The sequence below is a fragment of the Emys orbicularis genome, chromosome 2, assembly GCF_028017835.1.
Source record: "Emys orbicularis isolate rEmyOrb1 chromosome 2, rEmyOrb1.hap1, whole genome shotgun sequence".
In the NCBI taxonomy this organism is placed as follows: domain Eukaryota; kingdom Metazoa; phylum Chordata; order Testudines; family Emydidae; genus Emys; species Emys orbicularis.
In genome coordinates this window covers 246,645,397-246,663,421 of record NC_088684.1, presented here as the reverse complement: position 1 = coordinate 246,663,421, position 18,025 = coordinate 246,645,397, and the positions used below count along the sequence as shown (strand labels likewise).

Sequence of the window (18,025 nt, the reverse complement as noted above, 5' to 3'; positions counted from 1 at the left end):
GTGATGGTTAGAGCAGCTTTGTAACTGAGGCTTTAATTGTTCTGGCATGAGACACTCTCAAACGTGAGAATACTGTGACATGTTTTGAGACCAACTAAAATCCAGCTATGACTAACTTTTATTAAACTGGGTTTTAAAAAAATATATATTTTAAGGAGAACTTTGGTATAATTGTCATAAGCATTTTACGTATGTTTTCATTAAAAACTGGGTGAGAGGTGACCCCTCCTTAACTTTTTTATAATTTTGTTTCCAAATGGTGTAAAATACTTGAGCAGATTTCTTCTGTACAGTTGACTTATTGTCTTGATGAGGGAGAGGGCAGTGGGGTGAAGGAGAAGGAAAGGGCAACGTAGGCTCACGTGATGATTAGGGAGAATGGTAGACATGGTTATGTGATGTGGTAAGTAGAAGGTGGAGAAAGCTCTGTTTACGAAAAAGAAGAGATGGGTTGGAAGAGGTTAAGTAGATCATTCTAAGTGATTTATTAGTGATGGGAGTGGAAGGGGAATCAGGAGCTATGAGGAGATTAAAACTGTATGAAGAGGGTGGATTTGAATATATTTGTATGTTTTATGCTTTGATTTTTTCCACTGTTGATCTGTAGCTTTTTAATTTGTGCTGTTTTGGGGATGGCAGAATGGAAGGAGATAGTCCCTTAACCCTGCTGTTTTAGGCAAGAATAGAGAAATGAGCGTAGACAAGGAAGCCTACACTATCCTTATAGGTCTGATGTGGCAGTGGGGGTGTTTCTACTACATTTCCTGAGCCCTGCAAATCCTACCTGGGAGCCCAACTTTACATGATATATATGAGATTTTTGGGATAAAGAAGCTTGTGTAACATTTCAAAAACATTCCATGTTTGTGTAACATTCCAAAAAAGTAACTGTAGGCAAATTAGATTTCTTTCAAGTACACGTACACAACTTTTAAATATTGTGTGCTATTATGATATGATACATATTACCTGTCAAAGTTCAGGGCAACTGCCTCTGTATTTCCCCACATGGTGCAGCTCGGGCTCTTACTTTTAGGCCTCCACCTCCCTTGCAGTCATCTCTCTTGGGGGGAGATTTATATTTCTTTCCCTACTGAACAGGGTTTTTTGCAGGCTGCAAAGTTCCTTGCCTACACTGTTTGTTCTCAGCAAGCCAGATAGCCTAAATGGCCAGCGTCTGTGGTTTGCTTTCTCTTCAGAGGCTGTAAACTGCGTAATTGCCCATTGCTATAAGTTATCACACAGGTCTTTGTAAGCAAGCACATTTATTCTTAAGGTAAAAGCAATTATAAAGAAAACAAATAAACAATAAACCTACACGCATGCTTAAAAAAAAAACTTACCAGAAGTCATTCCCCTCCCCCCGACTCCAGCAGGAGCTCTGGCAGGAGTCAGTCCTTTAGACCCTTCCCTAAGGATTGGGACTCCCGCTTGGACAAAAGGTTTTGTCAGTTTGCTGGATCGTAAAGAAGGCCCGGAGTCAGTTTAAATTCAGGCTGTTTATCCAAAAGTCCTTTTTTTGTATGTTGGTCTCTGGAGAATCCAATTTGCCACCACTATGTGCAAACCTCTCCAGGTGCTGGTACCTCACTGGCGGTGTTTACATCCTGAGTGAATTTGCCTAATAATCCCCCAATGTTCTTAATTCCTTGAGGGCAATATTCACTCTCCCCTAGGGAATTACATATAATCACTGGCCCACAATGATACATAAACTTAATACAGTAAGATTTCTCATATATATTGCAGAAAATTGCCAGATCTGTTGCACTGTACGTTTGTTTTTAAAACCTTGATTTATTTATACAGCACATTGCTGTTACCAGTGACCATTTATATGGCTGTAATGTTGTTGCAAACTTCTGTTTGATGGATAAAATAAACTGTTTTGCAGCTCTCAAATTTTGCTGGCTATTTTTGATAAAGTGTTAATAAAGAGCATAATCTATTTTAAAACTTTAAATTGGAAAGGTAAAGTAAAAACCAATGTTCTATGTATCTGTTCTCTGTGTATTTATCAAATAAGATGTTTGCTATTTTTAGTGTGCAGTTACAAATTCTGCATCCAATTTTCAGTTTTGTGGTATCTCGTGGGAAATTCTATTAGAAAAGTCCTAGAATACCACTGCCTCTCATAACTTATCCATTCATATCTCTTTTCATGTTACCCCACCTTCTCCCCCACTCTTTCTCCCCTTCCTCTGCCAGTTATGCCAACCTTGACATGTCATTTGTCCACTTCTACAGTAATGTCTGCACTTCCTTCCATACTGCTCTCTATACTTGAACACTTTTCCTGAGTTGGTTCATAAGGCTATTTTCCTTTCATTCTCAAGTCTCCTAAAGTCCTATCTCTACCATTACACCTAACAGCTGACTATTTTGCAGTGGTGTGGGGTGCATGTGTGTAGAATACTTCAAATTAAAAAAACAACAACATTAAAAGCTTGTTTTAAGGTGTGGGCAGTCACCACTTGGCCATCTTACTTTTTAGTCCTCTTTCTCCCCCCTTCCTCCTCCGCCCCGGCCTTTGGAATGTTCTTTGGGACAACAGAACATGCCTTCTTTTGTGTCCTGGATGCTAATGGGAGGGGGAACTCCCAATAATGCTAGTAAAAATACCCTTGAACTCCAATTTGAAATGTCTGTATAAGTACTGTTTGTAAATATTTTGACATCTTTATAAACTTACATTTACTTATTTAGAATTTTGTTTTTGCTTTGATGCATTTATTCATGTTCTACATTTTCATTTTAAAGGTGACCTGGAAAGGGGAAAAAATAGCTTCTGCCCTTTTTTATTTATGATGTACAAAAAAGAAGGCCTGAAAAGTTGTTAATTGTTTTATTTTTACATTAATAGGTCATTGCCTGTCAGGGAGACTGTAAACTGACTGGAGAACTAATGTAATCATGACATAATGAGTTAAAAAAGTGAGAGGATTTTTAATTGCTGTTTGAAATCCCTTTTTAATGCCAATTTAATTTTTACTGACTAACATTTTGAATAATGGAAGCCTTTATTAAAGATTCAACACTCTTATCCGTTCAGTTAAGATGTTAAAGTTCACCCTTAAAATCTTACCAAATTAGGGCAGACCAGACTGGACAGTCTTGGTATTTTTGTGGTAAAAAACATACAAATCATACAGATAAAACATGTTTTTACATATAAACAAACACTTTTCAGGCCTTCTGTATATATTGGAGAAGTAAAAATCAAAAGCCCAATTTAAAAAAAATCCTTTGCAAGTCACCTTCAAGGACTAGATTTTTCAGATACTCGCCTTTGTGTGGATGCAAAGTTGAGCTTGCATAAAGTCTGTTTAGGGCTGGATTGAAAATCTGTCCCTTGAAGTCTGTTTTGAAATAATTGTACCTCCTTTTGTATTCAATTGCTCTTTATTTTCTCTGTCTGTAGGTTGCTATGGTGTTGACGGAGAGAGTGATTCTATTATGAGCTCAGCTTCAGAAAACTCCACTGAACCTTGGTTTTGTGATGCATGCAAATGTGGGGTATCTCCTAGCTGTGAACTATGTCCCAATCAAGATGGAATCTTCAAGGAGACAGATGCTGGCAGGTCAGGTTTCAGAAGCAATTATTCAAACTTGATATTACCACATAGTCTTAAAAGTGAAATATGTAATACACGATCCTGGTCCTATTCCTGTGAGTTTCATTAGGGGACAATAGCATAAATGAAATAGCATTGGAGCTGATCTTTTTTCCCCATTTTGATTTAGAAAAATGCTTTTATTTTCTAGTCCAACATTTAATTTTTGTATACTTTTAATATCCTTTATGCCCTATGTAATAGGAAACAGATATTGTTTGGTTGATTTGAACATCAAAATTTATTGCCCTATAAACTAAAAATAGACTGAGGTGAAGCAGAGGTCAATATATAGTTCAGGAGGCAATAAATCTTGATGTTCATTGATATATGCAGTCAGCATACATTGTTACATACATTAATCAATACTGAGAAATCTTCCCTTCATGGCCATGAATTTCTTGCTCAGTTTAGGGAAAAAATATTTTAAAGGGTCAAGGAAATTAGAGGGGTAGAAAGTTATTTACTTATTTTATGTATTTCAAGCATTTATACTGCATTCACCACCAAAATATCTGGAACAGAGTTTAGATTAAGGCAAAAACATTAGCCATGTGTAGGAAGCTAAATACCAGTGGAACTGTCCCCACCCCACTTCAAGACTTCAAAAAGAGATATGAGTAAGACCTCATCAGTAGATTAAATGACAGGAGAAGAGAACCTGCAATTATGGAAAACCCTTAACAAAGGCACGTATAACATAGTTTCATGAATATAGTCAGGCTTGGGTTTAGTTTAATTTCTGGCAGCAATGAATTCTGAAGGTGTGGGCCTATGCTACCAAAAGCTAGCTTCTTCGAACCTCACCCCTGTCATAATTTATCTGAAGTGTTTTGGGCAAACATAGCTTGTGTGATTAGTCAGAGAGGTCTTGATGTAGTTAGGCCTTGGCCAGTTAAGGTTTTGTAGATGTTAACCAACACCTTGAATTTTACCCAGAAGTTTTCTAATAACCATTGTGTAGTGTGGAGCACCCTTATAATATATATGCCCCTGCTGGTCGCCTTTATCACATGGCAGAAAGCTCCATTCTTCACTAGCTGGAGTTTGTATTGCACCTGTGGTGGGACATGGATAGGGTGCATTGAAGCACTATTCTAGAGGTAACAAAGGCATGTAGGAACGTAGTGAAGCCTGCAATAAAAAACCAGCAATAAAAAAACAGACTTTTGGCTACCCCAAGATGGAAAAACACTTTTCTGATCACTGAGAGATGCAGAAGACTATGAGATTGCAGACCACTTTGACAAATGGCAGGCAAATGTAATAATTTATGGGATTGCTCATAGACTTCATCATTTTCCTCTGTGTGCTGCTTCCTGTCAGTCAGCATTACCTCAGTCTTGTCTAGACTCTGCTTAAGCCGTTCATGCTGGTGATGATCTCTGCCAGATAATGGGATAGCAAGTAAATGTCTCAGTCAGGGTGTCTGTACCTCCTATTACCTCTCTGTTTCCCCTAATAGCTTTCCATGTTGATCAAGTGGGGTAACAATATTAAGCTCACGTGGGGCCCCTCCAGCTGAGAGCACTCAGACAGGAATAGCACTATCTCATCAGTATTCTCTGGGATCTATGACAAGAAAGAACAGAACCACTCTAAAGTGATTTCTTCTTTCCCTACCAGATCCAAAAAATAAGTCAAGAACTCTGGATGTTGATGGTAATAAATCCTTTAAAAAATCCTGGCAGAATTAGCAATGCTGCCTGACCTCTGACCAGCAGGATATCTTTGACCATCAAGGTCACTGCTGTTGCCACACCATATGCACATATGCTTCCACACATCTGAAACTTGTCTGATATTCAAAGAATTGGAGGGTTTTCAGATGCTGGGCCTGCTATCAACACTTGAATGAATAATCTTAGCAGAGGAAGACAGTACAAATAGTTGGCAAGGACATTAATGTCAAGATAGTGTTTTAATCCAGGCTGAGCCACTGTGTCTTTTGGACTTGCATGGGTGTAACAGTCCTGAGGAACCTTATTAGTGATTATGATGAATGAGTCAAAGAACCAGGTAAATATGTATTATTATTTCAAGTACTATAAGCACACTAACCTTCAAATCCTAGCAGCATATATGGCTGTGAAATCTTTCACAATTTCAGTGTGCATTCACAGAGAGACTGTTCATTTTGTATATTTTAAAGCTAGTATAATCAGCTATGTACTGTACAACAAAATAGGGTCTTTATTAGTAAATAATGGCATGGGCAAAGTATATCAAAGTGTCTGGTTTTTCCACTTTCAGGTATCTGCTTAAATTCAGGCTGGTTTTAATAACTTTCTCCCTCAATCCCTTTGAGAGCCAAACATTTTGGTATTACAAAAGTGATAGTTATATTTGCACAAAATATAAGGAAGTAGTAAAAACTGCAAAGTTAAAGACAATAAGTTTTCATTTTGCCTTTGTTAATTATTTGCATATGTGTTATGACTCAAAGGAAGACGCTTCATCTGAAAAAAGCTTTAATTACACTGTTCAGTACTTTCCCTATCTGTCGCAGGTATGCTCTCATTCTTCAGTTCAAGTGCTATAAAACATTGTATGCATGTTTTGTATATAATGTGTTCTAAGAACATAGCTATGTTTTCTCCCTGCCGTCTGCTTAATGTTCTGCTCTCTCTCCCAGCCAAGGACTTTGTTTCATCTTACTTTTAGCTTTCCCGCCCAACTTATTTCTCAGTTTTCTACTTATGCTACTACATTAGTGATGTGACCCTGCAGTCATTGGGAGATGAACACATTCAGAATGAGGCCCTTAGAAACAGCATTATGTAACAAAAAGAGTTTTCCACCTCCTATAAATGTAGTGTTATTGAGAATAACATTAATGGGTTTAATTCTTGCAGGTAAAATTTTGCTAGTGTTTTAACTTTCTTAGGGTCATATCTCCCCTTTATCTTTGATATCAGGGAGGATTCAGCATACTATGACTTTAGTCTTGGGGAAGAGGGGAAAATGTTACCTACAAAGAAAAGCAGCTTGATACTGGAAACCATAATCTTTAATGTTGCCCACCATGGCATTTTTAAAAATAGACCAATGATTTAGGTCTTGTAGTCAATGGGTTTACTCACATGCATAAAGTTAGGGCACATGCTTAAGTTATTGGCAAGACTGGGGTCTCAAACACCTCCAGAGACCTTAGTTGAAGTGTCTTGATAACAATAATAATAAGTTATTATTAATAACAATAAATAATGATAAGTTTGTTCTTAATCTAGTCTCCAGTGATTGTGTCTACATTTTAAAACCATTGCACAATTTGGAACAATTCAGTTCCTCACAATTAGCAGTTACAGAATTTAAAAAAGTAGTAGTAGTAATATTAGTAGAATAAATTGCGCACACACAGCCTATGCTAAAAAGAACATTAAGGTTGCCAAGGTAAGTGCTCAAAAGCTAGGTAATGCCAGCATTAAGGCTGTGTATGCAACCTTAATTCATCCCTCTTGTATGTGTGCATTGACAGTCTTTAATTACATGGTCACATACTTTATAAAAACAATGAACCACAAACAGTGCTTAAATATTTTGTGTACACAGAGTGGACTTGATTAATGTGGGAGCATTTCTTCATTTTATTAGTTCTCTGCACAGCGTGGCAACATAGTCGGATAAGATTCTTCTCTCCATTAGTGACTGCTGACTTAAGGGGACCCTCCCAGCTCACGTCTTTTGTTTGATTTCAGAAAATGTCTGCTATGGCAATCTTGGACCCATGGAGGATAGGTCCAGAGCATGAAAGTAAGCAAGCATAGAAACCTCTGTAGCATTTCTAGTTCAAGTAACAAGTAGGGGGAAAAGCTGAAAGGGACATGGAGACATTGTGACGCGTATGGAGTTAAAAAAATTGATTCTCAACCTGTAGGCTGGTCAGTTTTTTTCCTTCCTGAAGAACACAGATGATGTGCAAGAGAACTGTTAGATTCAGTGTGAAAAGTCCCTCATCCCCTTACTCCAGATCTTTGTCCAGAAGTTTCAGTCTTCAGTAAGAATGGGTATCATGACTCGATCATAATTAATTTTCTAGATTGTAAGCTCTTTTGGGCAGGGACTGTCCACTATTATTTTTCTATAGTGTGTAGCACAATGGAGCCCAGCCTAGTTGTGGCCTTTAGGCACTACTGTAGTATAAATATTAAATAACAAAATGCTCCTTCTTCCACCACCTTCCACCATTTTAGAGGATGTCCAGCTATGTTAGATATCCATCAGTGCTGTGATGTGAAATTACGTAAAGGTGAAGCCAAACCTGTTCAATTTCTCTTCACAATCAAGTCAGAATAATTTCTCTCTTTCTGCTAAGTGAAAGGTGAATAGTTACTTTAATGAAATGCCTACTTTCTCTAAAGAATCTTTTTTTTTTTTTTTTGGTCTTATCTTCCCAGTTTCATGAACATAAAGATGGATTTTTAAAATCTTTTTTTCTCCAAAAAGTATTGTCCTAGGATATGAAATTTGTCCTGTCCTTGTTTTGGGTTGATTTTTTTTCTTCTTCTTCTTCCCTAATCAACATCTGTCATCATTGCTCCAAGCAAAATGGATGCTAAAGTAACAAGGAAGATTATTCTTCTTTGATTACCCAATTTGTCTTAATTACAAGGTTCTAAAACATGTGCAGCTAAACAAATGAGCAGGAAAATATTTAGAACTGGTATTAAATGCAGCTGAAACTGCCTCAGCTGTGAACTTGACTGACTTCTGTATGTTTTTTAATAAAGATTCAGGTTGGAGTTCGCATATAGGTGGTTGAGGAAATGAGACACTTGTGTGCCAATCACACTGAAATGGCAGTTTAAATCTGTAATACTGTAATACTTGCGTGACATGTACTAAAACATTTTGAGAAGGTCAGTATGAAGCAAGCAGCCAGCTGTTGGGTTTATCATAGATAAACTCCTACAGAGTGCAGCAGCATTTAATACACCAGTGGAGCATGAAAAAACTGTGCAAATTAAATTGAGAAGCAGCTGCTTGTTGAAGATGTGTATCTTTATATTGAACTCTGCAGGGTGCATTTGGGAAGTTGTATTAAAACTTACTATCAAAAATCTTAAACTAAAACGTTGGTTTTTTAAAAAAAATAGTAGATAATTGTGAAGATGTGTAACTATTTCTTGAGTTCCCCCTATACAAATGTTCTCAGTCTAACACATCTTAAACCAGTGGTATGGTGCAAAAAAGGAAAACCTATAGAATTCAGAATGCTTTTTGTAACAATAAAACAGGCCTTCTTTTAACATAATCACAAGGTTATGAGACTTCTTCTGCATATATCAGATGGCCTTCTATTGAAAAAAGGTGTTACATGACTCTGACACTTGACATACACAAAGAGTTTTGACACCCATAAATGACAAACATTTTGAATTGTTTGACATGTACATAGATTAAACAACATAATTTATTTAAGAAAAATACACTGTATAAAAATGAGAACACTTTGCTCCTTATCATGGCTGGTTTTGTGTACTAGTGCAAGAGAGTAGAGTGGGGATCAGCTGCCTGCTAAATGAGTGGACCCTGGTGCTACTTCCTTTGCAATGGAGAATCAGGTTCACAGAGCCTGCTCTAAGTGGGCAGAATTTTGATTCCACACGCCCCCTGACGTCCAGTGTCTTGGTGCATCGGGGGGCATACATTGTGATAAGTACAGATGTTTTTGAGGCCCTGAGTTACAACCCCCATCCTAGCTGCTACAGAAACAGCCTGACAATATGCTGTCTCTTGCTATGGAATAGATTGCAAACTGACAGTTTAGCTCTTTCTTTTAAAATAACAAAAAAGACTAAGTTAAACTTTCTTTTCGTTTGCATTGGACCATAATTGTAGTTTATATAAACAAATCATATTAACTAACTCCTGCATGTATAGGCACAGAATCCTAATAAACAGTGGAAAAAAACACATTTGTAGCCCCAGAAAACACACTTCTGTGCAGTTAATTGGATGAATCATCTTTACAATTTAAAACAAAGTCCTCACTTTTTAAAGTGAATTTCTCAGTTAAAGATAAGGAGAGTGAATTACTTGTTTTTGGATATTAACAATGGTGATGCATTGCTTTAAACAGGATATGCATTTTATACAAATATTTAAATATTTCAGTGACTGAACTACTGTCCAATAAAACATTTCTGTTTGATCACAGTTGTAGTTTCTATTATCTCTGCTTGGTAAATCCTTATGGGTTTAACCAAATGTAGTGACTTGTAGGCATTGTTTTCCATTGTTGTACTTTTTAGTGACTTTTATCTTTGATATCAACGTGACCATAAAATGCTGAACAATGGAGAATGATGAACATAATGTTTGTTAGTCTACTTCTTACACTTCATGTTGACATTTTCATTGGGCTTGAATTATAATAAAGAGACTTTAATAAACTTATTTATATTTTAGCTGAGTTTGCGAGGCCATACACTCAAATTGATGGCATTTCTCTATTTGGATGTAATGTGATAACGTTTGAATGCCACATCTGATCAATTCCAGAATATCATGGAATGTTCTCAACCTCAATGGACAGCATCCTATTGATTTTGGTGAAAGTAAGAAAACTGGAAAGGAGGAAATGAGGGGTACATAGAGGCCCTGACAACTGGTTAGCAGACCCATCGGTTTCAATCAGATCTAAATTATCTATAGATCAAAGAACAATTGATGGCAGCCTTTAACATCTTTCTTCATAACAGTAACCCCCATCTCAGCTTCGTCCATGTCTCAGTTGAGTAAAAAATGTTGACAGCCTGAATGAAAGGAAAAAAAATTGCAGAGGAAGAGGGGGCACTTCCCTGATATCTGGGAAGTGGGAAGGTGAAATGGAGGGCACAGCCCTTGCATGGGGGGAGAATGGGAGACTGTCATGTGCGGGTGCATGGCAGGGGAGAGAATGTAGGGGATCTTGTCATGTGGCACAAGAAATGGGGGAAGCACAGTCATTGACATGGTGGGGTATAGAGGGAAGGAACAAATAAGGGAGCACACGGAGCTCTGGGCGTTGTGGGAGAGGAGGGAATGGATGAGCACAGATATCCTGACAGTGGGGGGAACAGGGAACATACACAGCCCCTGGCATAAGAGATGGAGGAAGTGTTGCAGAGAAATTGAAATTGATGGTGATAGGAGCATGGCACATAAGGAACTTGGGGGGGGGGGGGTGGAAATGGAGGGATTCAGGGAGCCCCTTGTGTGTGCAAATAGCTTGACCTACAGAAGCAAAGAAGTGTGTGACCTACTGACATGCTTTGTAGTGTGTAATGTTAACTGCTGGGCAGAAGTCACTGTGATGGTCTAATAGTATTAGGGGCTAAAATGCAATAGATATCTATACCTCAAGAATGTCCACTTTTCAACTGTATCTGTATCACATTTCATTTAGGACTCCAGAACCAATACCTGAAACTGCAAGTGTCATAACTATAAAGGAAAGGGTAACAGCTCTCCTGTGTACAGTACTAAAATCCCTCCTGGTCAGAGACTCCAAAATCCTTTTACCTGTAAAGGGTTAAGAAGCTCGGGTAACCTGGCTGACACCTGACCCAGAGGACCAATAAGGGGACAAGATACTTTCAAATCTTGGGGGGGGGGAAAGGCTTTTGTGTGTGCTCTTTGTTTTAAGGGGTGGTTCGCTCTTGGGACTGAGAGGGACCAGACATCAATCCAGGTTCTCCCCATCTTTCTAAACAAGTCTCTCTTATTTCAAAATTGTAAGTAAAAGCCAGGCAAGGCGTCTTAGATTTACTTTGTTTTTCTCAACTTGTAAATGTACCTTTTACTAGAGTGCTTATCTTTGTTTGCTATACTTTGAACCTAAGACAGAGGGGATTCCTCTGAGCTCTTTAAGTTTGATTACCCTGTAAAGTTATTTTCCATACTGATTTTACAGAGATGATTTTTACCTTTTTCTTTAATTAAAAGCCTTCTTTTTAAGAACCTGATGGATCTTAAAACAAGGAGAAATCAAAAGGGGGTTTGGATCTGTATTCACCAGGGAATTGGTGAAAGGTTTCTCAAGGCTTCCCAGGGAGGGAATTCTTGAGATGGTGGCAGCGGACCAGAGCTAAGCTGGTAGTTAAGCTTAGAAGTCTTCATGCAGGCCCCTACATTTGTACCCTAAAGTTCAAAGTAGGGATACAGCCTTGACAGCAAGTAACCAAAAAGTAGCCAGTCCAGATTTTGAATATCTGGTGGTGTGCTTGTGTTAAGATACTTGGCTTAAAAGGTGGACTGTTGTCTTCTGTACCAGCTTCGGTTTCTGTGGAGACTTACGGAATACCTCATGTAGTGCACGTTGCAGTAGTCTGATCTTGAAATGCCAAAGGCATGTATGATGATAGTGAGGGTCTACATCTTAGAGAACAGTCTGGAAGTTGACAGTGAGGCAGATGGGGGAGGGGGGGGGGGAAATTGTCCTGTCCCTCTCAGCTCTGTAATTGACTAACAATAGCTGGGAGTTGAAAAAAGACGCCCAAATTGTGAATTTATCTGTCTTTGGTGGAAAGCATTCCCTCAGACCATATTATGTGGTTGCTTCACCCCGGCCTGAGTCATTACCAGACACAGAGAGACACTCAACCATACCCTAGGTGTCAGACAAAATGGAGAGAGAGATCTGTGTCATAAGCATACTGAAAACACTTCATTCCAAGCTTCTTCAGTAACACTTCCAATGCAATGCCTGCAACCTCAAAGGAGGGTTTTGTCTGGTCAACCAGAAGGAAAGTGGCCATAGGTCCTTTAAAGGTTCCTGCCTCTTTTGGGCAGAGAAGGGGTAGAAATCACCCAAGCTGACAGCTGCCCAGTCGGGGTCAGGTAAACCATTCACTCCTTGAACACAAGGGAGAGAGAGAGAATATGCTTGTCCTGTTGGATGGAGCCCTCTTATGCCTGGATCAACAGGTACACCTAGTGGCAGGTATTCAGTAATAAATTGGAGTTGGATGTGGACTTAGGGGAAGGTGTTTCCTAAAGAAGCTGGAGAATGGAGATGGGGCTCCTAATGTCTGATATCGCAAGGAAACAACCCCCTTTTCCCAACCTCTTAACCCTCATAAAAGGCAAGGATGAAGGGGTCCCAGCAGTGGGCAGTTAGGGGATGGTGTGGTACTTATGGGAGCCTTGACCAAACAGGTGGAAATGAGTGAAGATGGAGTGCTGAACTGAGCTATATTAGTTATTGTCAAATAATTCCCAGAATGAGATAAATCAGTGGTTCTCAACCAGGGGTACGTGTACCCCTAGAGGTAAACAGAGGTCTTCCAGGGGATGCATCAACTCATCTAGATTTTTACAACAGGCTACATAAAAGCACTAGCAAAGTCAGTACAAACTAAGATTTCATACAGACAAAATGAGAAAGTAAGCAATTTTCCAGTAGTGCTGTGAATCTTGTATTTTTATGTCTGATTTTGTAAGCAAGTAGTTTTTAAGGGAGGTGAAATTTGGAGGAATGCAAGACAAATCCAACTCCTGAAAGGGGTATAGTAGTCCAGAAAGGTTAAGAATCACTGAGATAAATTAATAAAGTTGCAGCCTAATTAAACCACATCCCTGCATCTTGTCTTTCTTCATGCATGTCTGGGGCAGTGGCCTCATATGCACATGAAATAGGAAGAGTGATAATACAGAACCCTGCGTAAGAGAGCCTTCAGGACAGAAAAGTGATATCCCCAAACTACCCTTTGGAATTTCTGAGATAAAAGAATGAGGCAACTGTAAGGCAATTCCCATCTACTGAAGAGAATTGAAGAACCTTGTGATTAGTGGTATCTAGGACAGCATCAGTATGGAATCTGGTATTTGTCCATTGTCAGAAGATCATCATCTGTATCATGTTACAGCCAGGTCTGAAGCCTGACTGATATGGCTCAAGGAATTCTCAATCATTTAGGCTTTAGGAGAGTTGTTTAGCTTCCACTTCTCTATTATTTTAACCAAAAATGGAAGGTTAACCACTTGTCTATATTGGCCAGTTTGCTGGCGTCGAGTGCTAATTTTTTAGGCAAAGGCAACACAAATATTTCCTTAATTTTTTTTTTGACATTCTGCTCTCATTAAAGGAGTTGTTCACTGTCTCCACAAGTAAAGGTCCGAGTACTTCCTGTATTACCCTTAATCAGGCAGAAGGAACATGAGTTTTGGCATTCTTAAATCAAATGGACACTGTCCCAGATCTAGTTTTGGAATGAGGGACCCTCTCTCCCCACACACTTTAGTTTAGTTGTAAGCAACACAGCCATACCACCTCCTCATCAATCTATCAGTCCTTCTGCACGGCAGAATGCACTGACTACTAGGAATCAACTGCACCAGAAACAGCCTTGCATTATTATCCAGTGAACCTTCAGTGATGCATGGAATGCTGCAAACCTCATCCATAATTAAATAATAGATGTTGCTAACTTTTATTAAGTAACCTTGCATTAATCAACATTTATTAATGTGGAGAGGAAAGATGGTCCAGTGATGAGGATACTGGCCTACAGGACTTCAGAGACCAATGTTCAATTCCTTCCTGTACCACAAACTTCCTTTGTGACCCTTGGCAACACAGTCTCTTCACGCTTCAGTTCCCCATCTAAATGCAAGTGGCCACTCGTATTATTAGTGGCTGTTTGAATTATAAATTAACCTCTAGTTTGTATGTGCTAGCACATATCGTTCTGCCAGACTTTTGATTAGATACTATTACTGTTAGCTCTGCCTGGAGAGCTGTGACAGATAAAACTGACTTATTACATTTCCGGTTAACTGATGCTCCATTTTCAGACAAGAAACATGCAGTACCAAGGTCACTTGTATTCAGGGGAGAAATCCCTCTCCTGAGCACTGGAGTGTAACACTGTGCCTGATCTTTCATCATCCTTCTGCTACGGTAGCTCACACACTCTTGGATGAGAGCACTTATTTGCCCTTTACCATGAATGGATGATTAGCACTGCTAGGGAGCTGAAAACTACGTTCTTATAGAGTGGAAGAATTGGTGGGAAAGAGAGTCTGACACACCAAGTAAACTCAGGAGTCCTTCGCTGCCCCTGCCTACCTCCTTCTTCACTTGATTATAGATCTTGGACCTGGCTCAACAGATTATTCTCTGGCTTGTTCAGAGTTGCTGCAACTATATGTTAGCTTGGCCTGATTTCCTCTCCTTTCAGTGACCATGGAGCAGCATTGCAGACTTGTGGTGGTGAAGTTCACATCTCAACATCTGGAGGGTGGTTTACAATGCCTTGCCTTCCTTAATACAGAGACTGTTCTCTGGTTACAGAACCTAAACATTGAACTCTGATGTATACATATGAGAGGAGGAGTTCCACATCCATACAGTGGAGATAGTAGTACTTCCCTATGTTACAACGGTGTTGTGAGGATAAATAAGTTATAATTTTTGAGGGTCTCAGATGCTTCAGTGATTGGGGACCTAACATAGCATGAAGCAAAAACCTATATCTCTGTCCATACTCTCTCATCCAAGAGATAATATGTAAACTCAATGGCACCAAGACTCCATGCTTTCTTCTTGATACATCTCATACGTTGGCTCTCCGTACCTATTGCAACAGGAATCAAGGACCTGAAGCACCTTGACTGGTCAAATCAAATACAGCATTAGCTGAATGCTTAAAAGTACACCTCTACCTCGATATAACGCTGTCCTCGGGAGCCAAAAAATCTTACCGCGTTATAGGTGAAACCGCGTTATATCGAACTTTCTTTGATCCGCCGGAGTGCGCAGCCCTGCCCCCCCGGAGCACTGCTTTACCGTGTTATATCAGAATTCGTGTTCTATCGGGTCGCGTTATATCAGGGTAGAGGTGTACTGATGTTCCATCGTGACTGCTTCCATGTGATATTTCAGCTTTTTACAACCAGCTGTTTCAGTTCTAGAGCTGTTCAGATAAAGGTTGCAAGGATTTTTGGAAAGGGAATTTTTTCCTCTTCACTGTCTCTGTGCTTCAAAGTCACTGAGCTTTTTTTTGGCCACAGTTATGAAGAAATTCACCTTTCAACATAGACCAAACCTAGATAATTTCAACTCAAATGGTGAAGATTTCAGAAAGCTTTAAGTGGATTAAAACATGAGTTTAGATTGAAATGCACATAGAGACTTAATTCTAACAGTTGCTGCCACAATTACTATCATTCACATAACTAAAGTTTTAACTACATTATTTAAATATTTCAAAGGTAGTCATTGGCACAACGTGATCACATTATTTCTTTAAATATATGTCCAAATTTTCTTTTTTCTCTCTCTATTTTTTTCAAGCTTACCTGTCAAGTATGTTGTAATTTATTGTGAAGTCTTGCATCTTAGCTTTGCATAACTATCCAGAGATCTTTTTGACAAGAGACACCAATAATTTTTTTTAGTGATGCTTGAAAGTTTTATCATACAGCAGATTTTTTTTTTAGAATTACTAGAGCACTGGACATATTGCCAGGAACATTGGTTGTTCCCTTCGTAAAGGACCAAATTTCAAAACTGCGTACAGAGGGATATTCGAAGGGAAGGTATATTAACATTCCTAGTCTTTGTCAAAAAATACATTTATTTCATTCTTAATTAAATCCAAGAGATTATCACGTGGTCTCAAATTGGGAAAAATCATCACGCCATCTGTATACATTGTTGGAGGTAATTTTTGCCATGTTCACATATTAGTCATCTAATGTTCTCAAAATCATGTTTTTTCCATTTTATCATCTAGTCTTTCATTGATTATAAAGCCAGAAAGGGCCCTTGTGATCATCTAGTCTGACCTGTGTAATGCAGACCATTAGACTTTCCTGAATTAATTCCCGTTTGAGCTGTTTATAAGACCAGTGTTAAACCTTAATATTTGATACTGCAAAATGGAATATACCAGCTATGATAGTAGCTGGCTCTTGAAAAGTAACACACACTGTGATTTGATGTTTCATTTAAAAAAAAAAACCTGGCTTTAAAAAAAAACAAAAAAAACCCCATTGATGAAGTGGTGGTTCTTTCTTAACATTCAAATAATTTTAGGCTTAGTACTGCTAGTGCCTTTTTAACTCCCTTGCAGGAATTAGAAGGTCTAGTGAGTTCTGTTCTGTGTTTGTTTGCATTATCATGTGGCAGATCATTCAGAGTATGTAAACAAAACTAGAAAAAGAAGAGAAACCACCTCTGACAAAGTGGTTGGCAAAGTGATTTTTTGTCTGCCTGTTTTTGGGAGCAGCTTCCCTTCATTCGCCACAAGAGAGTCAGCATACAAATCGTGCAATTTTTGAGCCAAACCATACTCGGGGGAGAGAGAGGTAACGCTTGTGGTTTTTACTGAACTTGTATTTGACAATGAGCCATATAAAGAAAGCTGCTACCAACACTTGGGCTAGAAAAAGTCAAAACAAATTTAAAAAAAAACTAAGATGATAGGAGGGAGGAACCAGAGGCTTGTGGATGGGCCATTCACCTGTGAGTCAATAGGCTTGCATTCCTGTTTCTGACACCCTTGGCTTTCTATGACTCATTTTCCTTATCTATAAATGTGAATGATATTTTCAATCCATTGTAATGTACTTGAGATCTGCAAATGAAGAGTGCAATACAAGAGCAAAATGTTGTTGTTCTTGATGATAATGGCTTAATTTTTCTGCTGTTGTAGGTGGGTCCACATTGTTTGTGCCCTCTATGTTCCAGGAGTGGCATTTGGAGATATTGACAAGCTGCGGCCAGTAACGCTTACCGAAATGAACTATTCTAAGTATGGTGCCAAGGTAAGACTAGAAGAGACATGTTTACCTAGGTATAGTTTTATTTTCTCTACATATATGGCATAGCATATCTTATTAGCTTTTTGTAATTCTGTTTCTGCAACAAATGCAACAAGATTCAGGGCTGGAAATTCAATAAAATCAGAAGTATGCATCCTCTTTTGTCTTTTCTTTTGTTTCTCATTCTCTTCCCCCTCTTTCTTTCTGGAGACACTCATTACCTCCTTGTTATGTGTGTTAATGGCAGTCTGCCAAAGTATGAATGTAGAGAGTTGAGGAATGTATGGGAGTATGAATGAAAAATATACTCCCCATCCCCAAATGGACTTTTATGTGAAGTATAATTGTTCTTAGTCCAGTTCATAGGAGGATGTATGTGCATAGCACTCAAATTACCATTACAGTTGGCACAAAATGACACTCAATAGATACCAAAGGATTTCTGGTAGATGGCTCATTGGTTTTCTTATGTCCAAATGTTGTTTCTCTAGCTGTCAGGCCGTGTGGGGAAGATTTTGCTGTTGCTTCTCTTGTTGTATCTATTTGGTGCATGTAAAATTTGAGTCCCAAGGCTATCAATGTGGGACTTTTCATGAGTACTAAATTAACCAACAACAACAAAAAAGACTTTTATGCCAGGATGACTGAAGAGCAGCCTG

At 38.7% G+C, this 18,025-nt stretch overlaps 1 protein-coding gene across 1 annotated transcript in view; it reads left to right on the top strand.

Moving 5' to 3' along the window:
* Window positions 1-18,025, top strand: part of PHF14 (PHD finger protein 14) — a 283,433-nt gene that overhangs the window by 38,852 nt on the left and 226,556 nt on the right. Inside the window, exons 5-6 of the mRNA XM_065399294.1 lie at window positions 3,422-3,581; window positions 17,258-17,369. Of these exons, the coding sequence (XP_065255366.1) occupies window positions 3,422-3,581; window positions 17,258-17,369 (272 nt within the window). The remainder of the gene's footprint in view (window positions 1-3,421; window positions 3,582-17,257; window positions 17,370-18,025) is intronic.